At 33.3% G+C, this 23715-nt stretch overlaps 1 protein-coding gene across 1 annotated transcript in view; it reads right to left on the bottom strand.

The window, feature by feature from the left end:
* Nucleotides 1–23715, bottom strand: part of snx8a (sorting nexin 8a) — a 31591-nt gene that overhangs the window by 7635 nt on the left and 241 nt on the right. The window contains exons 2-11 of the mRNA NM_001326490.2: nt 21097–21224; nt 20806–20935; nt 17639–17829; nt 10200–10320; nt 9739–9875; nt 6593–6673; nt 6234–6394; nt 4142–4271; nt 3997–4065; nt 1313–1462 (exon numbers count right to left, since the gene is read on the bottom strand). Of these exons, the coding sequence (NP_001313419.2) occupies nt 1313–1462; nt 3997–4065; nt 4142–4271; nt 6234–6394; nt 6593–6673; nt 9739–9875; nt 10200–10320; nt 17639–17829; nt 20806–20935; nt 21097–21224 (1298 nt within the window). The remainder of the gene's footprint in view (nt 1–1312; nt 1463–3996; nt 4066–4141; nt 4272–6233; nt 6395–6592; nt 6674–9738; nt 9876–10199; nt 10321–17638; nt 17830–20805; nt 20936–21096; nt 21225–23715) is intronic.

The following is a 23715-nucleotide window of genomic DNA, read 5'->3' as shown; positions in this document are numbered from 1 at the left end:
TGCATCTCTATTGATGATATCAATGCATAGTACAAAAGGCCTTTTCTATAAACAGATCCAAATGTTTTCGGCTGCCCACGTCACATCACGCTCTTTGCAGCCCTTAACTGCAGCTCCTGCTGTATTGAACAGACGCTTATCACTTCATAATTATAGCGGCTGTTTTTCAACTAAATTTATTTTTGATGTCTTGGTCACACTATTTGGAGGGCCGGAACAAATTGCCTTGGCGGCCGGGTTCGTTGTCAGTATGACACTTTAGATGGCTGTTCTAAAAACTACAGCTAATTAATCTGTCAGATTATGTAGTGCATTACAGGTCTAAAGAAAATGTTAAAAATATAAATGATCTTAAATAAAACTAATACATTTATAAAGATGGCATAAGTATATAATTTCACTCACCTGGGAAATGAAGGCCACATGAATGGTTTGTGAACACAATTAAGTGCACACAGCATGCCATATCATCTGATAATGGTAGGATAAAATTCCAAAAAGCAACTGACTGTGTAGCTACATAAAACAACACAAAAATACGATGTACGTATATGCCGAGTTTAGCGGCTAATCAGCCAAAATCAGCTGAGGTAAAGTGACGGCCACCAGCAAGACCTAGCTGTCACTCAAGTGGCCACGCCCTTTATTATGCAGATTTAATACAACCTAATATAAAGGAAACTGATGATTTATTACAAAACTCACCCCCCTAACAGTTGTCATGAAGGGTAACATTAGCTATATGAACCAAAATCGTTCTTTGCACCAGGCTGTAAACACCTTTTTTTTCTGCTGTAACGTTGGCCATTTTAACAGTGGGCTCAATAGAAATTTGCTCTATTATGGAACCAGGACTAGCGGAATTTCGATATATTGCAGTTTCAGTTCCGTATTAGCTTCATAAGGGATGACTACAGCTATAAACTCTGTCTAATCTGTCTGTTTATACTAGTCTAGTTTTGGGCTGTTTTTAGATGTCTATTAGATTTTCACTGACAGCCCAAGTTTAAACTTGTTTTAGCCAAGCTGTCTACATTTAAATGTCTATTAGACGTCTATTAAATATAAAATAGTTTGCTGGGTTGTTAGTTCACGTTAACTGGAGGTACATTCACTAATGCTAACAAGCAATTTAGATCTTAATAATGCATTAGTAAATGTTAAATTAGGAATAATAAATGCTGTACAAGTGTTGCTCATAATTATATGTTAGTAAATGAAACCTGATTGTAAAGTGTGACTAAAACTCATCAATTGAAAGTCTCTAAAAAGATAGCTGTTCAAGTCTGTTTGTGTGTGTGTGTGGTCTGACCTGGACGATGCGGGACTCCAGCTGTTCAACAGAGAGCTGTTCTTTAGGCTGTACGGTGGCACTCATAATTTGCCTCTTCATGATGCCATATTTTTGCAGCGCTCGCTGGTGATCGTGCAAAACCCCTTTCTCATGCCGTTCACACAAGTCCTAAAAGACAACACAAGTGCATGCTTAGAAAAACACACACTAGTGGTAAACTTAAATTTGCATTTATTTCGGTGTGCATTTGAGCGACATTGGTTTGAATCCAACCTTTAGTATTTTCTGTTCTCCTGTTTTGATGTAGCTTAATAGAAAAAACTGGCTAGTTTTGAAATGTCCTCCCAAAGCATGCCGAAATTAGGAAAACTACTAGTTAAAACTACTAGTTAGTTTGGTATGATTTCTTTATTCTTTTTTCAAAAGAAGTGTCTGTTGCTAACAAATGCTGCATTTATTTAAACAGGAATATTGTAAAATAGTAGTAAATAATAGTACTGTTTTTCAATTGACATATTTTAATACTGTATTTATATCTGTCATGTGTCACAGCTTAATTTTCAGAAACTGTTAATGCATATATTTTTTTTTCTGGTAAACATAAATACATAATAAAAGTCTTTACTTTCATTTTGGATCAATTGTATACATCCTTGTTCAGTGTTTTTGTTTTGTTTTACATTTGTAGCTTTTTGTCCAAATAAAGCATACAAATAAATACAAAATGTCAAATAAGATCAAAATATGCATACCTGACTTCAAATTATACATAGTATGGAACATGCGAGTTCGATACCATGGGCTAATCTGGTTACAGAATCACGTCAAACTCCTTGACACCTTTGCTTAAATAATCAGACCAAGAAAGAATCTTCTCCAAGGATGGGTGTGTGAAACTACAATAGGCATTTGCATTTAGTGGTATGTTAGATCTGGGAGTTACTGCCTATAGGGAACAAATTGTCATTTAAATAGAAGCCCCCTAGATGGACACACACCCTTAGCAGTGGGTCAATAGATACCTGGAGTTATAAAATTTTACCTAGATTATGCTTATTTCTATGAGAACGAGACTCTTGTACCAGTCCCACTGAGACATTTCAAATGATATCAAACATGATAGATAAAGTCACTTGCATTGATATAGAACATTCATACTTTGAGATGACCATTCTTTGTGAGATGGATGAAGGGAAAGGAGAGTCGGAGAGAAACGAAGGAATGAGCTTTTCCTGCATTCTCACTCTATATGGTGCGAAGGCAAATGTTTCTATGTTTATACACTGTTTGTATTATCCATATGTGAATGCAGTAGAGTTGTGAACATACGCTGGTCTCACGGTTTGGTTCGGTTATGATTATCATGCCATCGATTAGGTTCAATTCGATATCTCGGTGCATTGACGATGCTTTCCATACACAGTTTTATATTTTCTTTACATCATAGTAATTCTTGAATTAAAATGTGTAAATATATTTATATACTCTTTGTAATACAATTTTGTCCTTTAATACAAACAGTCAGATTTATAAACTGTACCTTTAAACTACATGAGCATTTATAGCAAATAAACAAAAATAAATATCCCGGTCGCTTTCTGAGCCTAGTCTACCAAGTTCTGTCTTACACCCCTTTGATTGGTCACGCGCTCAACGAAAGGGCTGCGATTGGCCCTGCCCGTGCTGGCGCTCTTCATAGATGAGTAATAAACGGCAGCGGCGATCACATCTGATTCATGATAGACACGGTGGAGAAAACTCTGCAGACACACGCTAGTGTCTGGATCCAGAAGTATCGCTGTAACAGCCAAGAGGAAAGTAAAAGTCATGCCAGCAGGTCAAACGGCCACAATGGGAAAAGAAATGGAGTTTACTTTCATTTTCTCAATCGCAGTGAAATAGGGGCCTCTGCTCTAAGTGTCAGTGAAAGACTGTTTAGCAAACAAATACGCAATGTAATTGTGCACAGTTTCTGCGTTTTTAAGAAGTTAGAGCATTATAAATACTCGCGCTCGCCTCCCTCGCCATTGTAAGCTACGGCGACATTGTGCATATGAGATAAATGGCATCAGTACATAATAACCGGTTATGAATATTACTGAAAAAATACAGAATTGTCCGCGTCGGCATCACGGTGCACCAAAAAAACTATTAATTTTGACACCCCAAGAATGCAGACGTGAAGTATCTGAGATTTATTCAATCTTACAGTATATTATATATATATATATATATATATATATATATATATATATATATATATATATATATATATATATATTTACATTTACATTTAGTCATTTAGCAGACGCTTTTATTCAAAGCGACTTACAAATGAGGACAATCTATATATATATATATATATATATATATTATACAATACACTAAATGTTTCTTAGGCACTGAATCAGCCCGTTTCAGAAGAACTGAAGTAATGATGCTGACTATTCAGTAGTAAATGACAAATAACAAATCTTTACAGAAGAAAACCAAAAATGATGTTTTACTCAACCACAATAACTTGTAAATCCAGTGTAGAAGGAACATCCTCAAATATCCTCAATATTTCAGTCTTTTGACCATAATCTTTTAACACACCCCTAAAATTTACATTAAACTTGGTTCCCAGTAAATTTACAAGCCTGCAAAGCAAAATGTCTTGTAATGGCTGTGGTGAAATATTACAGCACATCAATACTCACCCTGTACGACTGCAGCAAGTCCAGGAACAGATCCAGTTTTTCCACCACCTCATCCTCCTCTCTTCTGCCCTGAATGAAATAAACAAAAATGAGATTCCCAAGCAGCAGAATGCGACCGGTTCTTGTGGTATGAGCGTCACAGTACCTGTCGGGCAGCTTTTTCAGACAGTGCAGAAAAGTCAACAGAGAGGCCTTTGACCGAGTGCCTGAGAGCAGACCAGGGGTTCCTGCCAGACACCAGGATGGGCACAGGGGACTCATCTGACCCCAAAGAGCTAGAGAGGACAGAGATTCAAGCTCTCACATCAATTAAGATTACAGTTGTGTAATGTTACATGTAGTGTTGTTTGTAGGAGAGAATGAGCAGTCAAATAGTTACTGTCACAAAATTAACCCCCCTGCAGGGGTCATTTTAAATCATGATATTAATAACTATTTATGTATAGGTCTTAAATTTAAAAAAAAAATTAAGTAGAAACAAACTTTACTATAAGAGTATAAAAATAAGCACATCATTTATATAAATATCTATAAATTAATAAGAAAATACATTCTTAGTCCGTTTATTAATCAGGGGTCACCACAGCGGACTGAACCGCTAACCTATCCAGTATATGTTTTAGGCAGCCGATGCACTTCTAGCAACAACCCATCACTGGGAAACATCCATACACACTCAATCACACACATACACTACGGACAATTTAGCTTACCCAATTCACCTGTACCATATATGTTTAAACTGTGGGGGAAATCGGAGCACCCGGAGGAAACCCACGCGAACATGGGGAGAACATACAAACTCCACACAGAAATGTCAACTGACCCAGCCAAGGCTCAAACCAGTGACCTTCTTGCTGTGAGGTGATTGTGCTACCCGCTGTGCCACCGTGACGCCTGAATAAGAATATAATATAAATATATGCACAATTTGATTTATATATTGCATTTATTTAATTATATATATATATATATATATATATATATATATATATATATATATATATATATATATATATATATATATATAGTAAGTAGTCCATTTGGAAGATAATTTTATCCAAAAGTGACACTAATTCAAGATACTTTCTCTGTTTTACCTTTAATTTTGCCTTATAAAACATTCAAGAATTAAATGAAATTTGCCCATACTGTAGAAGAGGCTAAACAATAATCGTCAAAGTCTTGTCACCAAAGACAATACACAAAAATAAAAGTTTTGACACTTAGATTCTGATTAGAAAGAAAATGTAGTAACACTTTACTTGAAGGGGTGTTCATAAGACTGACATGAAACCTTTATAACCATGTCATGGAGGTGAATGTTATTATATGCATGCTTATGACAACTGTTATCAAGTGTCATTTGCTTGGTTATGTCATTTTAAATGCAAGATGACATTGTTATGACAACTTGACATTACAAAGACAGCATAACCTGTCATAAATCTGTCATAAACATAATTGTCATGAAACCATTATAACTGTCATGAATATTTTTATGATCACATTTTCAGTGGAACAAATGGTATTTGTCATTAAATTGTCTCATTACAAGTTTCATTACTCAATAATCATTTTTAACAATGTTATTAATATTTAATGAAATTTTAATGACAATTTCAACTTGTACCACTGTAGTTAAGGTAATATATTTTAATGAGGCTGTTAAAAAATTCATGACATATTATAATGGCTTCATGACAATCGTGTTTATGACAGATTTATGACAGGTTTTGTTGTCTTGGCAATGTCAAGTTGTCATGACAAAGACAAAGATGTTGTGTATATATACACAAAGATGTTGTGTATATGTTATGTTTGGATTTAAAAATGTCATACCTGAGTAAATGACACTTAATGACAGTTGTTATAAGTATGCATAAATATCATATACATTAATGACATGAGTAATGTCCTTAAAAAGGTTTAATGAGTCTTATGAACACCCCTTTAAATAAAGTGTTACCAAAAATCTTTGTGGCAGCAGGTCTTGCGTGCACGGTTTATCTTAGATGTTTCTAAAGCATGATTGCATTGCTCTATTTTTTTACAGTGTTATGTTTTTTATAGTGCAATTTTCACCATACTGTAGCTCATGGTGTCATGAGGTGCATGTCATACTCAACTTTATGAGATATATGTGTGACTTATTATGAGGTGGTAAGTTTGCTAAAACTGCATAGAGTGTAAAATAATCAGTTTCAGACAGAGCAGCACTCTGGATCATCTGGTACCTCAGCTCTTTCCCAAACATCAGCAGATCTGTGGCATTGTCCTTCGAACGCTCGGCCATTTTCTCTGCCCTGTCCCGTAACTTCTGAAAACTGCTATGGATATTTCTGATCAGCTGCCTGCTGGAGGAAAACTGACTCTGGATATCAGCTGGGAGATAATCCTACAAAAAAAATTATAACAATAATAAAAAAATAAAAAAAACATACACCAGTGTTCAGGTCCAATTGATTTCCCAATATTGCATTAAATAGATAAATGGTGTTGATGGTGACATTTAAATGTATTTATAATATATATACCATTTACTTTTGGCAATTCAACATACAATACATGGAAATAAAGTAAAACTGAATCAAACCTTGGCCTGTGTTGCATATTTACATGTCATGAACTCATCACCCAGTTTTCTGCAAGCATCTCTGAGTTTAGATTGGACATCCTGTAGGACACAAATATTGTATGAATGAATATATATATATATATATATAAATCATAGTGTCATGAACTAAAATTGCCAACATCCAATGTACTTTTAAACTGCCTCAATTTAAAATGTTCCTAAATATATTTTGGAAGGTTTCCTACAATAGTTTTAAATCCATCCAATGTCAAAAAACACTTTTATTGTAATAAAATAAATTTAAGCAATAGCTTAGTACACTAAAGTATTTGAAATGATTCGATTGGCAAACAAGCACATATACAGACTATCTTATTTTGCTTTTAAATGGCCATCTTTAAGCAGAAATGCAGGTGAAATAGATCCAAGAGAAAATAAAAAAGGAAAGATTAAAAACAACGAAGGAAGGCAAGAAAAGTACAGCGTGGGAATGTATTAGCAAGGTGGTTAACAAGTCTTTGTTTGTGCTGAATATACAGGTTATAGTTTGTGTGTTGCAATGATGTCAACAGCAATATTTAAAGTCTGAAGGAAGTAATGAAGCCTGTTTATTAATTTTATTAAGAAAATTTGGCCTAAACTGTCATGAATTAATGTTTGTTTAAATGCAACTTGCAGTAGAGTATTTATCATAGAGGCACACGACACAGATCACTGAATTTGCTGTTAATCCTTTAAGGTGCACTCCTTAAAAATATTGTTTTGGCCCACATCTTGTATTGAATATACTGATACAACACTTATAAATGGTAACAAGCAATTACATATAATAATGATAATCTAGGTCAAAGGTAATCGGTAAAAGGGCAACCAGGTGGTTAGGATGCCTGTTATATATATATATATATATATATATATATATATATATATATATATATATATATATATATATATATATATATATATATATATGTATATATATATGAAAAAAAGTATAGGTGTGGGTAAGTGGATAATTACTTTGAAGCAGTTGATTCAGATGACATTTGAGTTGATATTATATATAGTGGGCAGCCAATTAACTCAATAGAAGATATGGAAAGTTGTGTAAGTTTTGTAAAAAGTTAGGCTTGGTATTACTGACGACTCATTTCAGGAAGTTCAAAAACACATCTTTCTTTTAGGAGGCAATAACACTATTTATCATGCCACTTTGACCTTTGAAAGTGTTCAGATCTTTTACATTGGCAATCACAAACATATATAAACAGAACTTTTTTTTATTTTTTCAAATATTTCCCAAACAAGGTTTAACAGAGCAAGGGAATTTTCACAGTAATTCCGATAATATTTTTTCTTCTGGAGAAAGTCTTACTTGTTTTATTTCGGCTTGAATAAAAGCAGTTTTTATTTTTTTAAACCATTTTAAGGTCAAATTATTATCCTCATTAAGCAACATTTTTTTCGATTGACTACAGAACAAACCATCGTTATACAATAACTTGCCTAATTACTCTAATTTGCCTAATTTACTTAGTTAAGTCTTTAAATTGCACTTTAAGCTGTATACTAGTATCTTGAAAAATATCTAGTAAAGTATTATGGTAATACTTTAGCTTAGGTCACAATTCGCAGTATTAACAAACCATTAACTAACTCAATAGCTTAATAAACTACTAATTAGCTGTTTATTATTAAGTATTAAGGAAGAAGTTGTGTTTAGGTTTTGGGTATAGGGATACAGAATAAGATCATGCTTTGTAACTACTAACAAACAGTTAATATCTTAATAATAGGCAGGTAATAAGCCAGTAGTTAATAACGTGAATTGTGACCTAAACTAAAGTGTTACCAATATTATGTACTGTCATCGTGGTAAAAAAAAAAAAAATCTGTCATTAGAAACTAGTTATTGACACTATTATGTTTAGAAATGTGTTTGAAAAATCTCTCCGTCAAACAGAAATTGGGGAGGAAATATACAGGACGGCTAATAATTGTGACTGTACAACTGTACATTATGCAAAATAAGGAGCACTTTAAAAAAATTTTTTTAATAAAATCAGAAAAAGAATAGGTGCGAGTGAGTGGACGATTAGTTTGATGCAGTGGATTCAGACATTTGAGCTGATATTATTTATAGTGGACAGCCAATTAACTCAACAGGAATTATGGAAAGTTTTGCAAAAAGTTTGACTGGAATTACTGACAACTCATTTCAGGAAGTTCAAAAACACATCTTTCTTTTAGGAGGCAATAACATCATTTATAATGCACTTTGACTTTTGAAACTTTTCAGAACTTTTTTTAACAATCACAAACAGATATATACAGTTGAAGCTGTGTATTTTTTTTTCTGATAATATTTTTTTCTGCTGAGGAAAGTCTTATTTGTTTTATTTCAGCTAAAATAAAAGTTTACAATTTTTTAAAAAACATTTTAAGGTCAAAATTATTAGCCCCCTTAAGCTAAATTTTTTCAATTGTCTACAGAACAAATCATAATTATACAATGACTTAATTACCCTAACTTGTCTGATTTACCTAGTTAAGCCTTTAAATGTCACTTTAAGCTGTATACTAGTATCTTGAATAATATCTAGTAAAATATTATGTTAACTCTTTAGTTTAGCTCACAATTAACAGTATTTACAAACCATTAACTAACTCTACTAGCTTAATAAACTACTAAATAGTTGTTTATTATTTATTAATAACTAGGAAGTAAGAAGTTGGGTTTAGGTTTTGGGTAGGATTAGGGGTACAGCATAAGATCATGCTTTGTAACTACTAACGAACAGTTAATACATTAATAATAGGCAATTACGGCAATACGCTAGTAGTTAATATGGTGAATTGTGACCTAAACACTGTTATAATATACTGTCATCATGGCAAAGATTAAAAAATATGTTATTTAGTTACTGTTATTTAGAAATTAGTTATTGACACTATTATGTTTAGAAATGTGTTTGAAAATCTTCTTTCCATTAAGAAACTGGGGACAATTACACAGGGTGGCTAATAATTCTGACTGTAAAACTCTACATTAATTGTAATATGCAAAATAAGAAGCAGTTTAAATAAACATTTTTTTATAAAATATAACATTTAAAAAAAAACTCAAATAATCAAATTCATGGTCAGGAAAAAAGTCCACACACCGAGCCACTGAAGGTGAGGAATGTTTTCACAAGCTCATCTTCAGAAAACACAGGGTGCCGCGCCACAAGATTCAGAAACCTGGTCAGAGCTCGTCTCCGGCCTTCAATGAACTCTCGCTCCGACACGGAGGTCAGGACTGCAGCAGGGGCCAAAGAACAGAGGAAAGATTAAACTTTTCCAGAAATAACAAAACACAGTCCTTCCATTAATACAACACAGCGAGGAACGTTCTGGTACTCAGTTACTATGGAAGTACAGCTTGCTGAAGTCTGCAGAAAAACAGAGAAAGTTTACTTTTTTTAACCTTGGCAGAGCAGCTATTGTTTGTCTGGTGCTTTCCCAGATAGCATTGAATGTCACAGCTCAGTCGAAGTGGGAAGTACACTAGACTGTAATCTGCTGGTTTGATTAAACAGCATTTACAGGCTGGGAGTTTACACTGTTTAAAACATCACTTTACCTCCTTTCAGCGCCCTTTTTGGAGGCAGAGCCGGCACCACTCTGTAAGAGTATCTCTGAAGCAGAAGCTCGTGGAAGACATCGAAATCGCTGTATCGTCGATAAACTGTTAATGTGAAACGCTGTAAAAGAGAACATGACTGAAATAAGTTGTGCTTTTAGCCAGCTTAAAAAGAATTTAACTGATAAATGTTTCCCGCATTCTCTTTCACATATATAGAGTTGAAGTCAGAATTATTAGCCCCCTGTTTATTTTTCCCCAATTTCTGTTCAATGGAGAGCAGATTTTTTTTCAACACATTTCTAAACACAATGGATTTAATTACTCATTTCTAATAACTGATTTATTTTATCTTTGCCATGATGACAGTAAATAATATTTTACTAGATATTTTCAAGACACTGCAGCTTAAAGTAACATTTAAAGGCTTAACTAGGTTAATTAGGTTAACTACACAGGTTAGGATAATTAGGCAAGTTATTGTATAACGATGGTTTGTTCTGTAGACTATTTAGAACATTTTGTGCTAAAAGGGGCTAATATTTTAACCTTAAAATAATGTTTAAAAATTAATAACTGCTTTTCTAGCTGAAATAAAACAAATAAGACTTTCTTCGGAAAAAAAAAAACATTATCAGACATACTGTGAAAATTTAAAAACTAACTATACAGTGTTTTATATAATAATACTATACTATTTTAGACACAACAATATGTTGTACCATCTGGACATGCATGACATTTGATGTATGTTAAAAATAGGAATAATTTGATGACCCATTAAAATGATCACAATGCAACTGCACAACACTGATTAACTGTCATTTTAAACTTTATAGTTTGAAACTAGCCTTCAAACATAGATTTTTACTTATTTGCAAGCAAAAACTTTCATAGTGAGTATAATAACTTTATTATAATGAAATTTGGTATTGATATTTGTATATATACAAGCACAGGTAAGACACAACGAAACATTATTCTGTTTTGATATGTTATCTTCATTATAAATAGTGTTCTGTATAAATCATTCAGTACGTATTTAAAATCTAAAAAAAAAACATATTTGATTTGTTATATGTATATAACATATATACAGTGCATCTGGAAAGTAATTATAGCGCTTCACTTTTTCCACATTTTTTATGTTACAGCCTTATTTAAAAAGGGATTCAATTAATTTATTTCCTCAACATTCTACACACAATACCCCATAATGATAATGTGAAAACAAATTTTTTTAAATTGTTGCAAATTTATCAAAAATAAAAAACCCAAATAAAAATACATCTACAAACGCATTAACAGCCTTTGCTCAATACTTTGTTGATGGACTTTTGGCAGCAATTACATCCTCAAGTCTTTTTGAATATGATGCCCCAAGCTTGGCACACCTGTCTTTGGGAATTTTTGCCCATTCCTCTTTGCAGTACCTCTCAAGCTCTATCAGGTTGGATGGTCGGTGACGGCGTACAGCCATTTTCATTCTCCATTGATATTTTGGCGGTGTGCTTTGGTTCATTGTCCTGCTGGAAGATGAACCTTCGCCTCAGTCTGAGGTCTAGAGTACTCTGAAGCAGGTTTTCATTCAGGCTGTCTCTGTACATTGCTGCATTTATCTTTCCCTCTATCCTGACTTATCTTCCAGTTCCTGCTGCTGAAAAACATCCCAACAGCATGATGCTGCCACCACCATGCTCACTGTAGGGATGGTATTAGCCTGGTGTTGATCGGTGCCTGGTTTTCTCCATACGTAATGCCTGGCATTCAATCCAAAGAGTTCAATTTTAGTCTCATCAGACCAGTGAATGTTGTTTCTTATAGTCTGAGAGTCCTTCAGATGTCTTTTGGCAAACTCTGTCTGGCCACTCTACCATACAGGCCTGAGGGGTGGATTGCTGCATAGACGGTTGTCTATCTGTAAGGTTCTCCTCTCAGACAGAGTGACCATCGGGTCATTAAACACCTCCCTGACTAAGGACCTTCTCCCCTGATCACTCAGCTTAGATGGTCGGTCAGCTCTAGGAAGAGTTCTGGTGGTTCCAAACATCTTCCACTTAATGATGATGGAGGCCACTGTGCTCATTGGAAAATTCAGAGCAGCAGATTTTTTTCTGTAACCTTCCCCAGCCTTGTGCCCCAAGACAATCCTGTCTCGGAGGTCTACAGACAATTCCTTTGTCTTCATGTCTGGTTTGTGCTTTGACATGCACTGTCAACCCTTGGACCTTATATAGACAGGTGTATGCCTTTTCAAATCATGTCCAATCAACTGAATTTACCACAGGTGAACTCCAATTAAGCTGCTGAAACATCTCAAGAATGATCAGTGGAAACAGAATGTACCTGAGCTCAATTTAGAGCTTCACGGCAAAGGCTGTCAATACTTCTGTACATGTGATTTTTCAGCTTTTTTATTTTTAATACATTTGCAACAATTTCAGAACATCTTTTTTCACATTGTGTTTATGGGATATTGTGTGTAGAATGTTAAGGAAATAAATGAATTTAATCCATTTTGGAATAAGGCTGTAATATAAAAACGTGGAAATAGTGAAGCGCTATTAAGTGCACTGAATATATACAGAAGAGTAAAATGATTTTTTATCTTAAATGATCCTGCTGTTGTGTCAAATACATCCTTTAATAACAGGCTTTTGGAAAATTCTGAATTACACTGTGATGGGATCGCAAAACAGTCTTTGCTGAAACTTGCCAGTGGTCACCCAAGTTCCTTTTTAGACTGCAGAGAGGCATGCTAATGTTGCAGGATGATTTCATAGCTCAAGCAAAGGTTTTAAGCTATTCTTAAACAGTCAAATAACCTCTTTCCTTATGGTGTAAAATCTTTAGAATATTGTTTTCATGTTTATTTTGGGCTGTCAACAAGTGATCAGATCACCTGAGATGGACGCTAAAGCTGAAGTGGGCATTTCATATAAAAAGACAAAAATTTCCCCCAAAAAAATTCCCCAACGGTGTGGGCGTGTACATCATGGCAAAGTAACAGTGACTCCACAGTTTTTCTCTGATCTAGAAATTTGCTCATTCAATGATGATGCCCTTCAACATACCATAATTAAACCTTTTAGAATGTCTTTTAGGAATATTCAGACTGCTGTGTTGGCAGTGGTTTTCTTCATGGTACATGTTAATTATGCAATTATGCAATTTCTTAAATATTGATTGAAAATATTATTATTTAACATTAAAGTCGGCACAAACCAGAGGTTTGTGTGTCTTTTTATTTCAGTGTGTTGATGTACCTCCAGCTGAAACGGAATATTGAATAGCGTCTTGACTGGCTTTCTTTTTGCTCATCATTCCCTCGTAGCAAGCCAACGGTAGAAGGGGAATGGTTAAAGTAATTGTGGCTGAAGCTGTCAAACTGACATCAACAAAAAAGAGCCACCACTAAAAACGTGAAAGCAAATGGTAACATTTTAAAGATTACCAAAACCAACTTTTTTTCAGCAGATTATCTTGCATGGATGAATTGTTCACTTAAATAATAACACTGTGTGCTACCAAAACAAACAATGTAAATTCTCATTTCATACAGACTTTAATAAAATAGCTTCTATCTACCTAAAGTTGGAATTGGTGTTTTATTAAGCTGTGGTGACCCCTGACAAATCAGGGAATAAGCCGAAGGATAGTAAGTTTTTGTATATACAGTAGCTAATAGTTAACACATGCTATTGAGAAAGAAAGAGGGAGAAGGCTATGCTTATGACAATAACCAACGCATATATATATATATATATATATATATATATATATATATATATATATATATATATATATATATATATATATATATATATATATATATATGTATATATATATATATATATATATATATATATTAGGGTTGTAACAATATACCGGTATGACGGTTTACCACGATTTGAACGTGCACGATTATCATACCATGAACAATTGCATATCAACGGTATTAACCCTTAAAGACCGAGACAGCCGCCCGCGGCTAAAAATAAGTATTGCTCTTAAATGTTTAATAACTTTTGATCCGCTGATCCGATTCATACAATTCAAAGATTGGCATAAAGAAGAGAATCTCAGCTTTCCAGTGCTGTATCACATAATATTTGCGGACTTTCAGAGGCTCCGGAATCAGTGCGGTTACGTCATCAACATTTGACAACGCAGATTTGACAAAGAAACGCTCGTCACTGTGTCTCCGGACAAACCAGACATGATACATTGATGCATTGTCCCTCCTCCATGCCCAGATTGGTTCAAACTCGCTATATCACAACCAATAAGCATAGGTTTCGCTTTTGTTTGTGGACCAAGCTTTTTGAACAACACGGAATGAGAGATAGGCATACATTTATGCGCGGCTAAATAAAACGCAAAAAAAAAGTTTTGCATAAAATAATTCTCATACTAAGTACTTTTGCATGCACAGCAGCACAGAAACATGACAAAACAGTGACACAGCAAAGACGAACTGCTGCTCTTGCTGTTTTAAAAAGACGCAAATGAAGGTGCAGCTGTTTGTCTGCATTGCAGACAACCATGTCCAAATCCATATCCACAGACAACCATATCCATGCTGGCACATAAAACCTAAGGATGTTCCATATTGAATCTAGTTTCGTTATGTAACTATTTATAGTATAGTAAATATTTATATCTATTTTTTACTGAGGATTTGCACCATGTTTATTTGGACTTTATTTGGACTTTGACACATTATTTATTATTTTCTTATTTTTATTTGTTCATTGTAAGTGGTGTTGTTTATAGTAACTAAAAATATATTATTTGGAAAAAGTCAAATTTGCTTCACTGTTCTATTATTTTGTAACATTTGTAACATACCGTATACCGCGAAACCGTCAAACCGTGGTATTGTTTTAGACGATTATCATACCGTGAAAAATTCATACCGTTACAACCCTAATATATATATATATATATATATATATATATATATATATATATATATATATATATATATATATATATATATTTATATATTTATATATATATATATATATATATATATATATATATATATATATATATATATATACAATATGAAGAGGTTTACATGACCTGTTGATAACTCATTCGCGTTACAGTAAAGTCACATGATGCAAAACACACTGGACAAGAAGCGTGTGCTGACAATTTAATGCTTTACACACCGGACGAGCACACTCTATTCATGATTACTATAATGTCTTTGAATCTAAAGCTATGTAGATGATGCTCTGTGGAGTGGTGGGTAATTTGAACAGTGTCCTGTCTGGCCAAAATGTGCAGGAAATCTGTGGCATCAAAAAAAAATGCAAGCTTTACAAAATTTTGTGTAATTTGCTTGATTTTTCATTAAATTCGACGATCACGGAATAACCTAAAGGAGTCTGGTAACTGAATATGTAGTTTAGTGTATGCTCCATTTAGCCCTTTTGTTTCATTCAGCTTCGTGTTTCGTGTTTATTTTTACGTTTTGTGACAACTCTCACGATCAAGCCTAAAGGCTGATTTAAGTTATGCACGAGCTAGAAGGAATATTCTCCATATTAAAAAGAGTTTTTGTTCTAACCAACACTTCAAATAGATATATTAGACTTCTTGTAGATGAACGACAGAAAACAATGATCTCCTCAGGTACACCTCATGGTCTTTATTCAGTGTAAAATGCTAATAATATGAGTTTGAATGCCATTTTACATGACATTTATTGCCATATTACTGAAAGCAGCAGCAGATATTTCACCTCAGATCTTAAAAATAAAATAAACCGTTAAAAATTGAACTTGAGAACTGTGATTTAGCATGTACATTTAAGAATGTTAAAGAAGTTTAATATGTATTAATTAGATTATAAATCGAACCATTTCGCTGGAGTGCAGTAAGTACATTATTTTGTGCGTCTAAATGGCTTTATTTAAATTTCTGTCAAGTTTCATCTGGTGCAATCAACCAAATTGCTTATCACTGCAAATCTCATTACAAAGATCATTGTTAGGACACAGGGTAACAATGTAACCTGCTCACCTAATGTTTATGCTCGTAATATTTATATAATTTGCTTATTAATAACCTCATCTGAAACTCTAAATCTGCGTCTTATTTTGGAGTGTACTACTGTCCGCTGGAGGTCGCATTTCGGTCACGGTTGCAATGAATAAATGAAATATGTGGTTTTCCCAGCCTGATCTCACGAGGAAACGCAAGTATTTTACGTTTTGTCAGTTTAGTAGTAGGTAATTCGAACGAATTTGTTTTAAAAAGGAGGCGTGGCACCTAACCCCACCCCTAACCCCAACCGTCATTAGGTGATGAGCAAATCGTACTAAATTGTACAAATTAGATTGTACAAATTTATACGAATTGGCAACTAAATAAAAAAGTAACGAATTGCCGTGAGATTGCATTGGGTTTTCCACCAAGGCAACCCGGGGTGCTGAAATATAATTGGCTAAACTAGCAGCGGGAGGGTTAAAAGAACCAAAACAAAGACAGGAGCTGCGTCTCAAATGGCACACTATACACTATGCACTCATGCACTATGTTCTTATGCACTTACACACTCAACAGCATAGTACATGTATGTAGTGTCGTCCCAAATGGAACACTGTTTTTTTTACTAAACGGAAATTCAAACTGTTTCCCTGATGACGATTGACGGTTGCCAAATCAGTGAAATAAATGAACAAACTATCCAATAATATCTACCGTGAGTATAACCGCATTCACCATCGGGAGGCGCTATAATCACTCTCGTATGAGAATTTTGCTTTCACCAAACAAAAAAAATAAAGTTATCCAACATGTGCGCCCGATAGCTCCGCTCCTTTCCGTTACGTGAGCAAAGCTGCAACTGTTAAGTGCGTGAAGTGTCCATCATTACACACTTTATTTTACTTGTCGAATGTGTGCCTCATCCGGGTAATTAAAGTGCACTTATTACTTTTAGAGTTTTCAGTGTGAACGCACTACTTACACTATACTACAAAATGGCGTAGAATAGTGCATAAGTATGCGATTTGGGATGCAGCTAGGGTTCAGGCACTAAACAAAAACATATTACAAAGCAGAATATCTGACTTCAGCATTGTTTTTCAGATAAACAAGACTGTTCAAGAGCATGTTTCTTAATATCTGCAAATATATTGGTATTGTTATGCTTTAGAAGAGTCAAAAACTCACATACAGCACTTTTAAATTCAGCCCATATAAATTGTTTGCAACAGTAACCTTAAAAAATGGTGTAAATCCGATTAGTTCTTATTTTCAGTGTATAAGCAGGATTAGATGCATCCAGGATGTACTTTCGTATCGCTTCAGCATTTATTGGAAAAAGAAAAGTTGATACTGTCAACAGCCTACTTTCATAAGTGGCAAAAACGAATTGTAAACTTGTATACTGAGCCTTTTAATGCTGCCTCTAAACTCACCTCACTAGTGACCTGATACTCCACATGTTTAAGAAACAGACCCTTCTTCTCTGGAGTGAGCTCAATTTTGATGGTGTCCTTCTTCAACAGCTCTGCCAGGGTCAAAGACAAGATAAGAGGACTGTCCTGCATCGTCTGCATCTTCAGACTCTGAAGTTCCTTCGGCTCACCCAGCTGAGGCTTTGGGAAATCTTAAAAATCATAGACACAGAATGTATTTAGAAAGATGTGACTGACTGTACATTACACACAGAATGCAAAATCATAGTTTATGACTTTAAGGAAGATTAGATGTTTTTGGTAACACCACAGAAATAACATGTAATTATGGAAAGGACAGAAGGAATGACTGAGAATGAAAGAAAAACAAGGGACAATGTTGAGCTATGTGGCACACAGTGTGGATTTCTGTGGTTTGTGTGTCGGATTTAGAATTTAAAATATGCAAAATAGGAAAAACTAACATGATTTTGCATAAAAACAGAGATGTCTCAGCAGATTGAAACCTAGAATCTTTGCTTTTGTTTGGTGATGTGCAATAAAAAAAGAGAAAGATGTTTCCCTGCCATTTCAGAGAGATGAGCATTTGGCATGGAATGAACAGGAAACATGGTCTTGCTTTGAGGAGAAAACAGGAAATATGACTTTTAAAGTGCACAGTCAACTGCCATACTGGCAACACCTGAAACAACACAAGAACCCCTTATTGTATAGAAACTTTAACCCTTCAGTGCTTTTACATGAATTGTATGTGGTTAAGAACACTCCTTCAAGATGACCTTTTTTTCTTCAAGGAAACTCTAAAGGGGTAGTTCATCTAAAAAAAAGTGTCATCATTTTTTTACCCTTCATTTGTTCAAAACCTATTCGATTTTCGTTTTTATTCTGTTAAACACACAATGCTGCAACCATTATTCTTCAAAATATCTTTCTTGTGTGTTTAACAGAAGAAAGAAACTAAGGGAGAGTAAATCAAGGTTTCTGCAGGTTTCTTCAAGTCAATATTAGACTTTTTATGACCCCTTAAGAACATTATGAATAAAAATTAGAAATTAGAAAATTAGACTTATACAGGACTAAACATTAAGGATTTTTTTTTCTAATGGGCCAGCTAGTTCTGCAAATAGTTTTTGTATTAAAGGAGGATCGTGTTGCTTTAGTTTTCTTTCCCTGATTAAATTTACTTTGCAGAATTTTCAGTAAAAATGTCTAACAGCTGTTGTGAATTGTCTGTCTTTGCAATAAAAAAAAAAACTTAATAAAAAAAGTTTTAAGATGTATAATTGGGTAGCTAAATGGACATAGGAAAATAAAGGTCTGTTTGAAATTAATTAAAACAGAGTTACAACCCATTAGTTCAGTACATTTAAGACTTTTTTTAAGACCTCGCGGACACCTTGGTAAATGATGAGGTCATTTAGATTTTTAGGTCAATTGTCACTTTAAGAATCCTTGTGATTTATAGTGAATCATGTCATCCAAGTTGATGGCTTCTATATATCTATATATACTCTTTCAAGATATATGTATATATATATATATATATATATGAATTATCAGACATACTGTGAACATTTCCTTGCCCTGTTAAACATCATTTGGAAAATATTTTAAAAAGACAAAAATTCAAAGGGGGGCTAATAATTCTGACTTCAACTGTATTTTATAAAATACACACATTTCTAGTCCAAAGAGAGAAAATACAAAAGGAAAATACCAAACAATTTTGTAATATAGTTGATCAAAAGTGCCTTTTAGGCGGAGGTTCAGTAGTCTTTGACTACATTTGTTCTCTTTAAAAGGGAAATACTTAGATAATATGATGCTTACATTTACATTAGACAAATACTATTTTTATTTATTCTTTTTTATTATTATTTATTCATTGTTCTGTCATTTATTTTCAGTGTAAAATTATTACTTATGCTTAAATGGCAAAAACTTTTTTTCACTTTAATATTGATGTTGTGATAACCATATAATCGTACAACCAAAATCTATAATCGTTGCATCCCTAATGATGACTCAAATGATTGATTTAAAAACAAATTAATTCCAGAACGAAACACACTGAAGTGTTGCTCTCAGACAAAAAATGCTAAATCTTCTTTCAGAAAAAACTGCAGATACCGTTCCTTATGTGTCAATCAAGCACAAAAATAAAAAAATATGACAAGCAACATGCTATAAATAAATAAACACCTGCAGAGCAAATCAAATGTGGATGTTTTGAAAAGTACAATGGTTATATTTTATTTATAGTACAATTTCTGAAGTAAAACTGACTTAATAACAATTGAATACCTTCTAAAACACAAATCCAGTTCCTGGAGGGCTGCAGCTCTGCGCAGTTTAGTTCCAACCCTGCTTCAATACACTTACCTGTAGGTGTTTAAACAAAACTGAAGGATTCATTTAGTTTGATCAGGTGTGTTTAATTAGGGTTGAAACTAACCTGTGCAGAGCTGCGGCCCTCCAGGAATTGAATTTGACACCTGTGTTCTAAAACACATTTGCAACAGTAATGAATATTGTTACTTACTTTAATATGCACATACAAGAACACCACACATATAAAAACAGCTTTAAAAGAATAAGCAAAAGCCATGAGATAACATATAACATTTTGGAACTTGTTTGTTTACCACATTTATTTTGTGATTACCGTACCTGTAATGTCAGCTCAAACATCTTTAAACAACATATACAATATTATCATAGAAGACAAATATAGCACACACCCCTAAAACAACTTAATTTTTAAAAAGTAAACAAAGTTACACTTTAAATATTTTTTTTCTTCTCAAAGCCTTTTATAAATCACCAAGGACCACAATTTTGCCTAACATTATATCGTTCTACTGAAGAAAAATTCAGTCATGGCTATTGGATGGTCTGAGGGTGAGTAAATAAATAGTACATTTTAATTTCTGTGTGAACTATCCCTTTAAACTCATCTCTTGTGCAAATCATGATTATGACAACAAAAACGAAATTCATCTTGCATGTAAATCATTTGGGAAAGCGTGTAAGAGTGCCATACAGAATCACAAGACACCCTGAACAGAAGACAGCTTTATGGAGACGAACTGAGGTTACTGACTTCATAATGACATCTGATTAAGCTACACATTTACAAGTCAGCTGAGGAATCTGCTTGTGCTTACCTTGTATGAAGTTCTCCAGCAGTTTGGGACTTGGTGGTTTTCCTTGTTGGGCAAGGGCAATGAGAGCCAGAGCTTTATATAGCGATACTTTACTTAGGAATCCATCACTGCTGTTAACATGTTCGAGAATCTAAAATGTAGATATCATTGAGTCTTTACAGGATAGTTCATGGTTCCACTGGCAAAACCATGCAATCAACTCTTATTCAGGTTTAAATAATGTTATTTAGCTAACTACCACCTACAGTCATCCTAACCAATAATGACATGTAATCCTGGAGTAAATCTCACCTGGTTTTGAACAGTGACGGGGAGAGATGTTCTGGTGAAAACTCTCTGAAATACATTTACAGGCACTCGTTCATCACTTGCGGAGCAGAGGGCTTGATGTACTTCACGATAGTATGAAGGGACCGATCCTACATTCAGAAGAGCTTTATGTTATTAATAGTTAATTAACAAAATAAAAATAAACAATTGGGATCTTTTCCGTTTTGTGCTACTGTGATTTGTGAACACACTGATCTATTCATTTTTGTGCCAAACATGCTGATTGCTAAAACACTGGTAGGACGTTGTAGTTGCACAATTTGTACAATTCTATTTTTGATAACCGAGTTGGGTTGGTTCTTAAGGATAAAATAAAATAAAATAGGAACACTTAAATAAAAACAAAATGACATTAAATGCAATGTTGACCATCATAAGCAAATCGTCACCTTAGAATTATAAGGTTCTATCTGAAATTTTTGTCAAAATTGAGTTATTGACAACTTATTTACATTATGGGGTGTTTTTTTAATAAGTTGTTTACATTTTAAGACTTTATATACTGTTTGCTATATGGAATGCCAAAACTTTAAAGCTCAATATCTCAAAAACTTTCAGAACGCAGATAGAACCTTATAATTCCAATGTGACAATATGTTAAATGCATATTTAAATGCTTATTTTAACTGAGAAAAATAGACAAGTAGTTTCTAATATTATTGATTTAAAATAAATTTAAAGAACAAAAAATTGTTGATTATTTTCCAATCAATCATAAATTTTCACAAAGCTAACCCTTGCTATTTATCTTGTTTTGTATTCTTTAATTTAGCCTTGATTATTTATTATTATTATTAGTTTTGACTTGATTAATACCAGTGTTATGCAAACAGCTTACATTTCAAATCAATCAATTACTAAAACATTCTTGTTTTATAGGCTTCTTTTTCATTTAATACTAAATATTTACCATTTCCATAATGTTTGGTATATGGAAAAATACTTGATATAAATATATGTTCTAATATAAATATACTGTATATATTTTATTCTGTTATCTCCATTTAAGCATTGCTGGCCAAATTATGTGGATATATTCATTGTAAAACCCAACAGTTTATCAAATGAAATGAGTGTACTTATCTCAAAATTGACTGAAAGTTAATTTTACTCATTTGAAAAGAGTTTTAAATTCAGTGTTAAAGGTCATGAGTTAATTAAAGACCTCATTACTTCAACTAAAAGTAAAGATCACAGTTATCATATAGATTAGTTTTTTAACTCAAATGGTTTATATCTGTTTCCTCAAACGGTTTGAGTTTCCTTAACTTATTGGGTTTTGCAGTACTCAGTTGGTTTGAGTTCTCTTCATTTATTGGGTTTTACTGTGCTCAAATTGCTTCATTCCTCAAATGGATTAAGTTCACAGTACTCATAAGGATTCGATTTTTTTAACTTAAATGGTTTGTTGCAATCGGTTTTCTCAAATGGTTTGAGGTATCATAACTTATTGGGTTTTACAGTGCTGTCATGGGCGTCCTTTATTGGTACTTGTGTGCCATTTCATTTGATGCACAAACTCTTTACTATACACTTGCATTAGTTAATGTTCGTTAACAATTAACATGAATCAACAATACATTTATTACACAATGAATTCATCTTTGTTCAAGTTAATGAAAATACAGTCATTCATTATTAGTCCTTGTAAATTCACAGTTCATTAACTAATGTCAACAAACACAAATCTGGAATTTAATAATTTATTAGTAAATGTTAAACTATGATTAATAAATGCTGTACAAGTATTGTTTATTCTCAGTCCATGTAAATAAGTACATTACTCAACATGAACTGAATCTTTATTTTAAGATGTTTTGTAAAGTGTGACCCTTAAAGGGTCAAAAAAATAAATAAAAATTATTTGGTTGGTTTTTAAAGTAACATTCAGCCTATAACGATGGATGTATGGCCTATTGACTGATAATGATTATCCCTGTGATTTTTGTTCCATGGGAAAATAATCTATTGTCCATCTGTTTTGTTATTGTATATATAAGGATTTTCTGGGTGGATGTTGAATTTTTTATTAGAAGAAAAACAAATGTCATATTCAAGTTACAAAATGTTGACATAGTATGTCTATGTAACAAATTTACCTTCTTCTTACAACTTTTTAAAATTGTGGGAAAGTTTCATACATAAACAAATGGTCTGGATTCAAGCCAAATTTTGTTCATTTTCTTTAAGAGACTAAGGACTACTGGCCAAGTTTGGGAAACGTTATTAATCAAAAGCAAAGAAGACTTGCAATATTTTTTAAGAATATTAAATTAATGTATGTTTTGTATATTGTTGAATATTATTCCATAATTCTATATGTTTTTTTAAAATACAAATCCTATTGACTGAATGCAATTGATTGTTTGATAAATCGATACAACGTTAACATACCTATAAACATTACAATTTAATGCAATGTACTATTATAATGTATCTCTGACAACTTAAATAACCGGTTATCTAGTCACTAAACAGGTGAAACCAGTGAAACAGCAAAGAGCAATAAAGGCAAGAGGATGAATAGAAACACGAAGAAAAGGTGACATGTTTCGGTAGCGATTTTTAAAAACACCAACA

The sequence above is a fragment of the Danio rerio genome, chromosome 3 (genome assembly GCF_052040795.2).
Source record: "Danio rerio strain M-AB ecotype USA chromosome 3, GRCz13ab, whole genome shotgun sequence".
Lineage (NCBI taxonomy): Eukaryota > Metazoa > Chordata > Actinopteri > Cypriniformes > Danionidae > Danio > Danio rerio.
The sequence above is the reverse complement of the archived record's forward strand: the minus strand, read 5'-3'. Positions and strand labels throughout refer to the sequence as shown.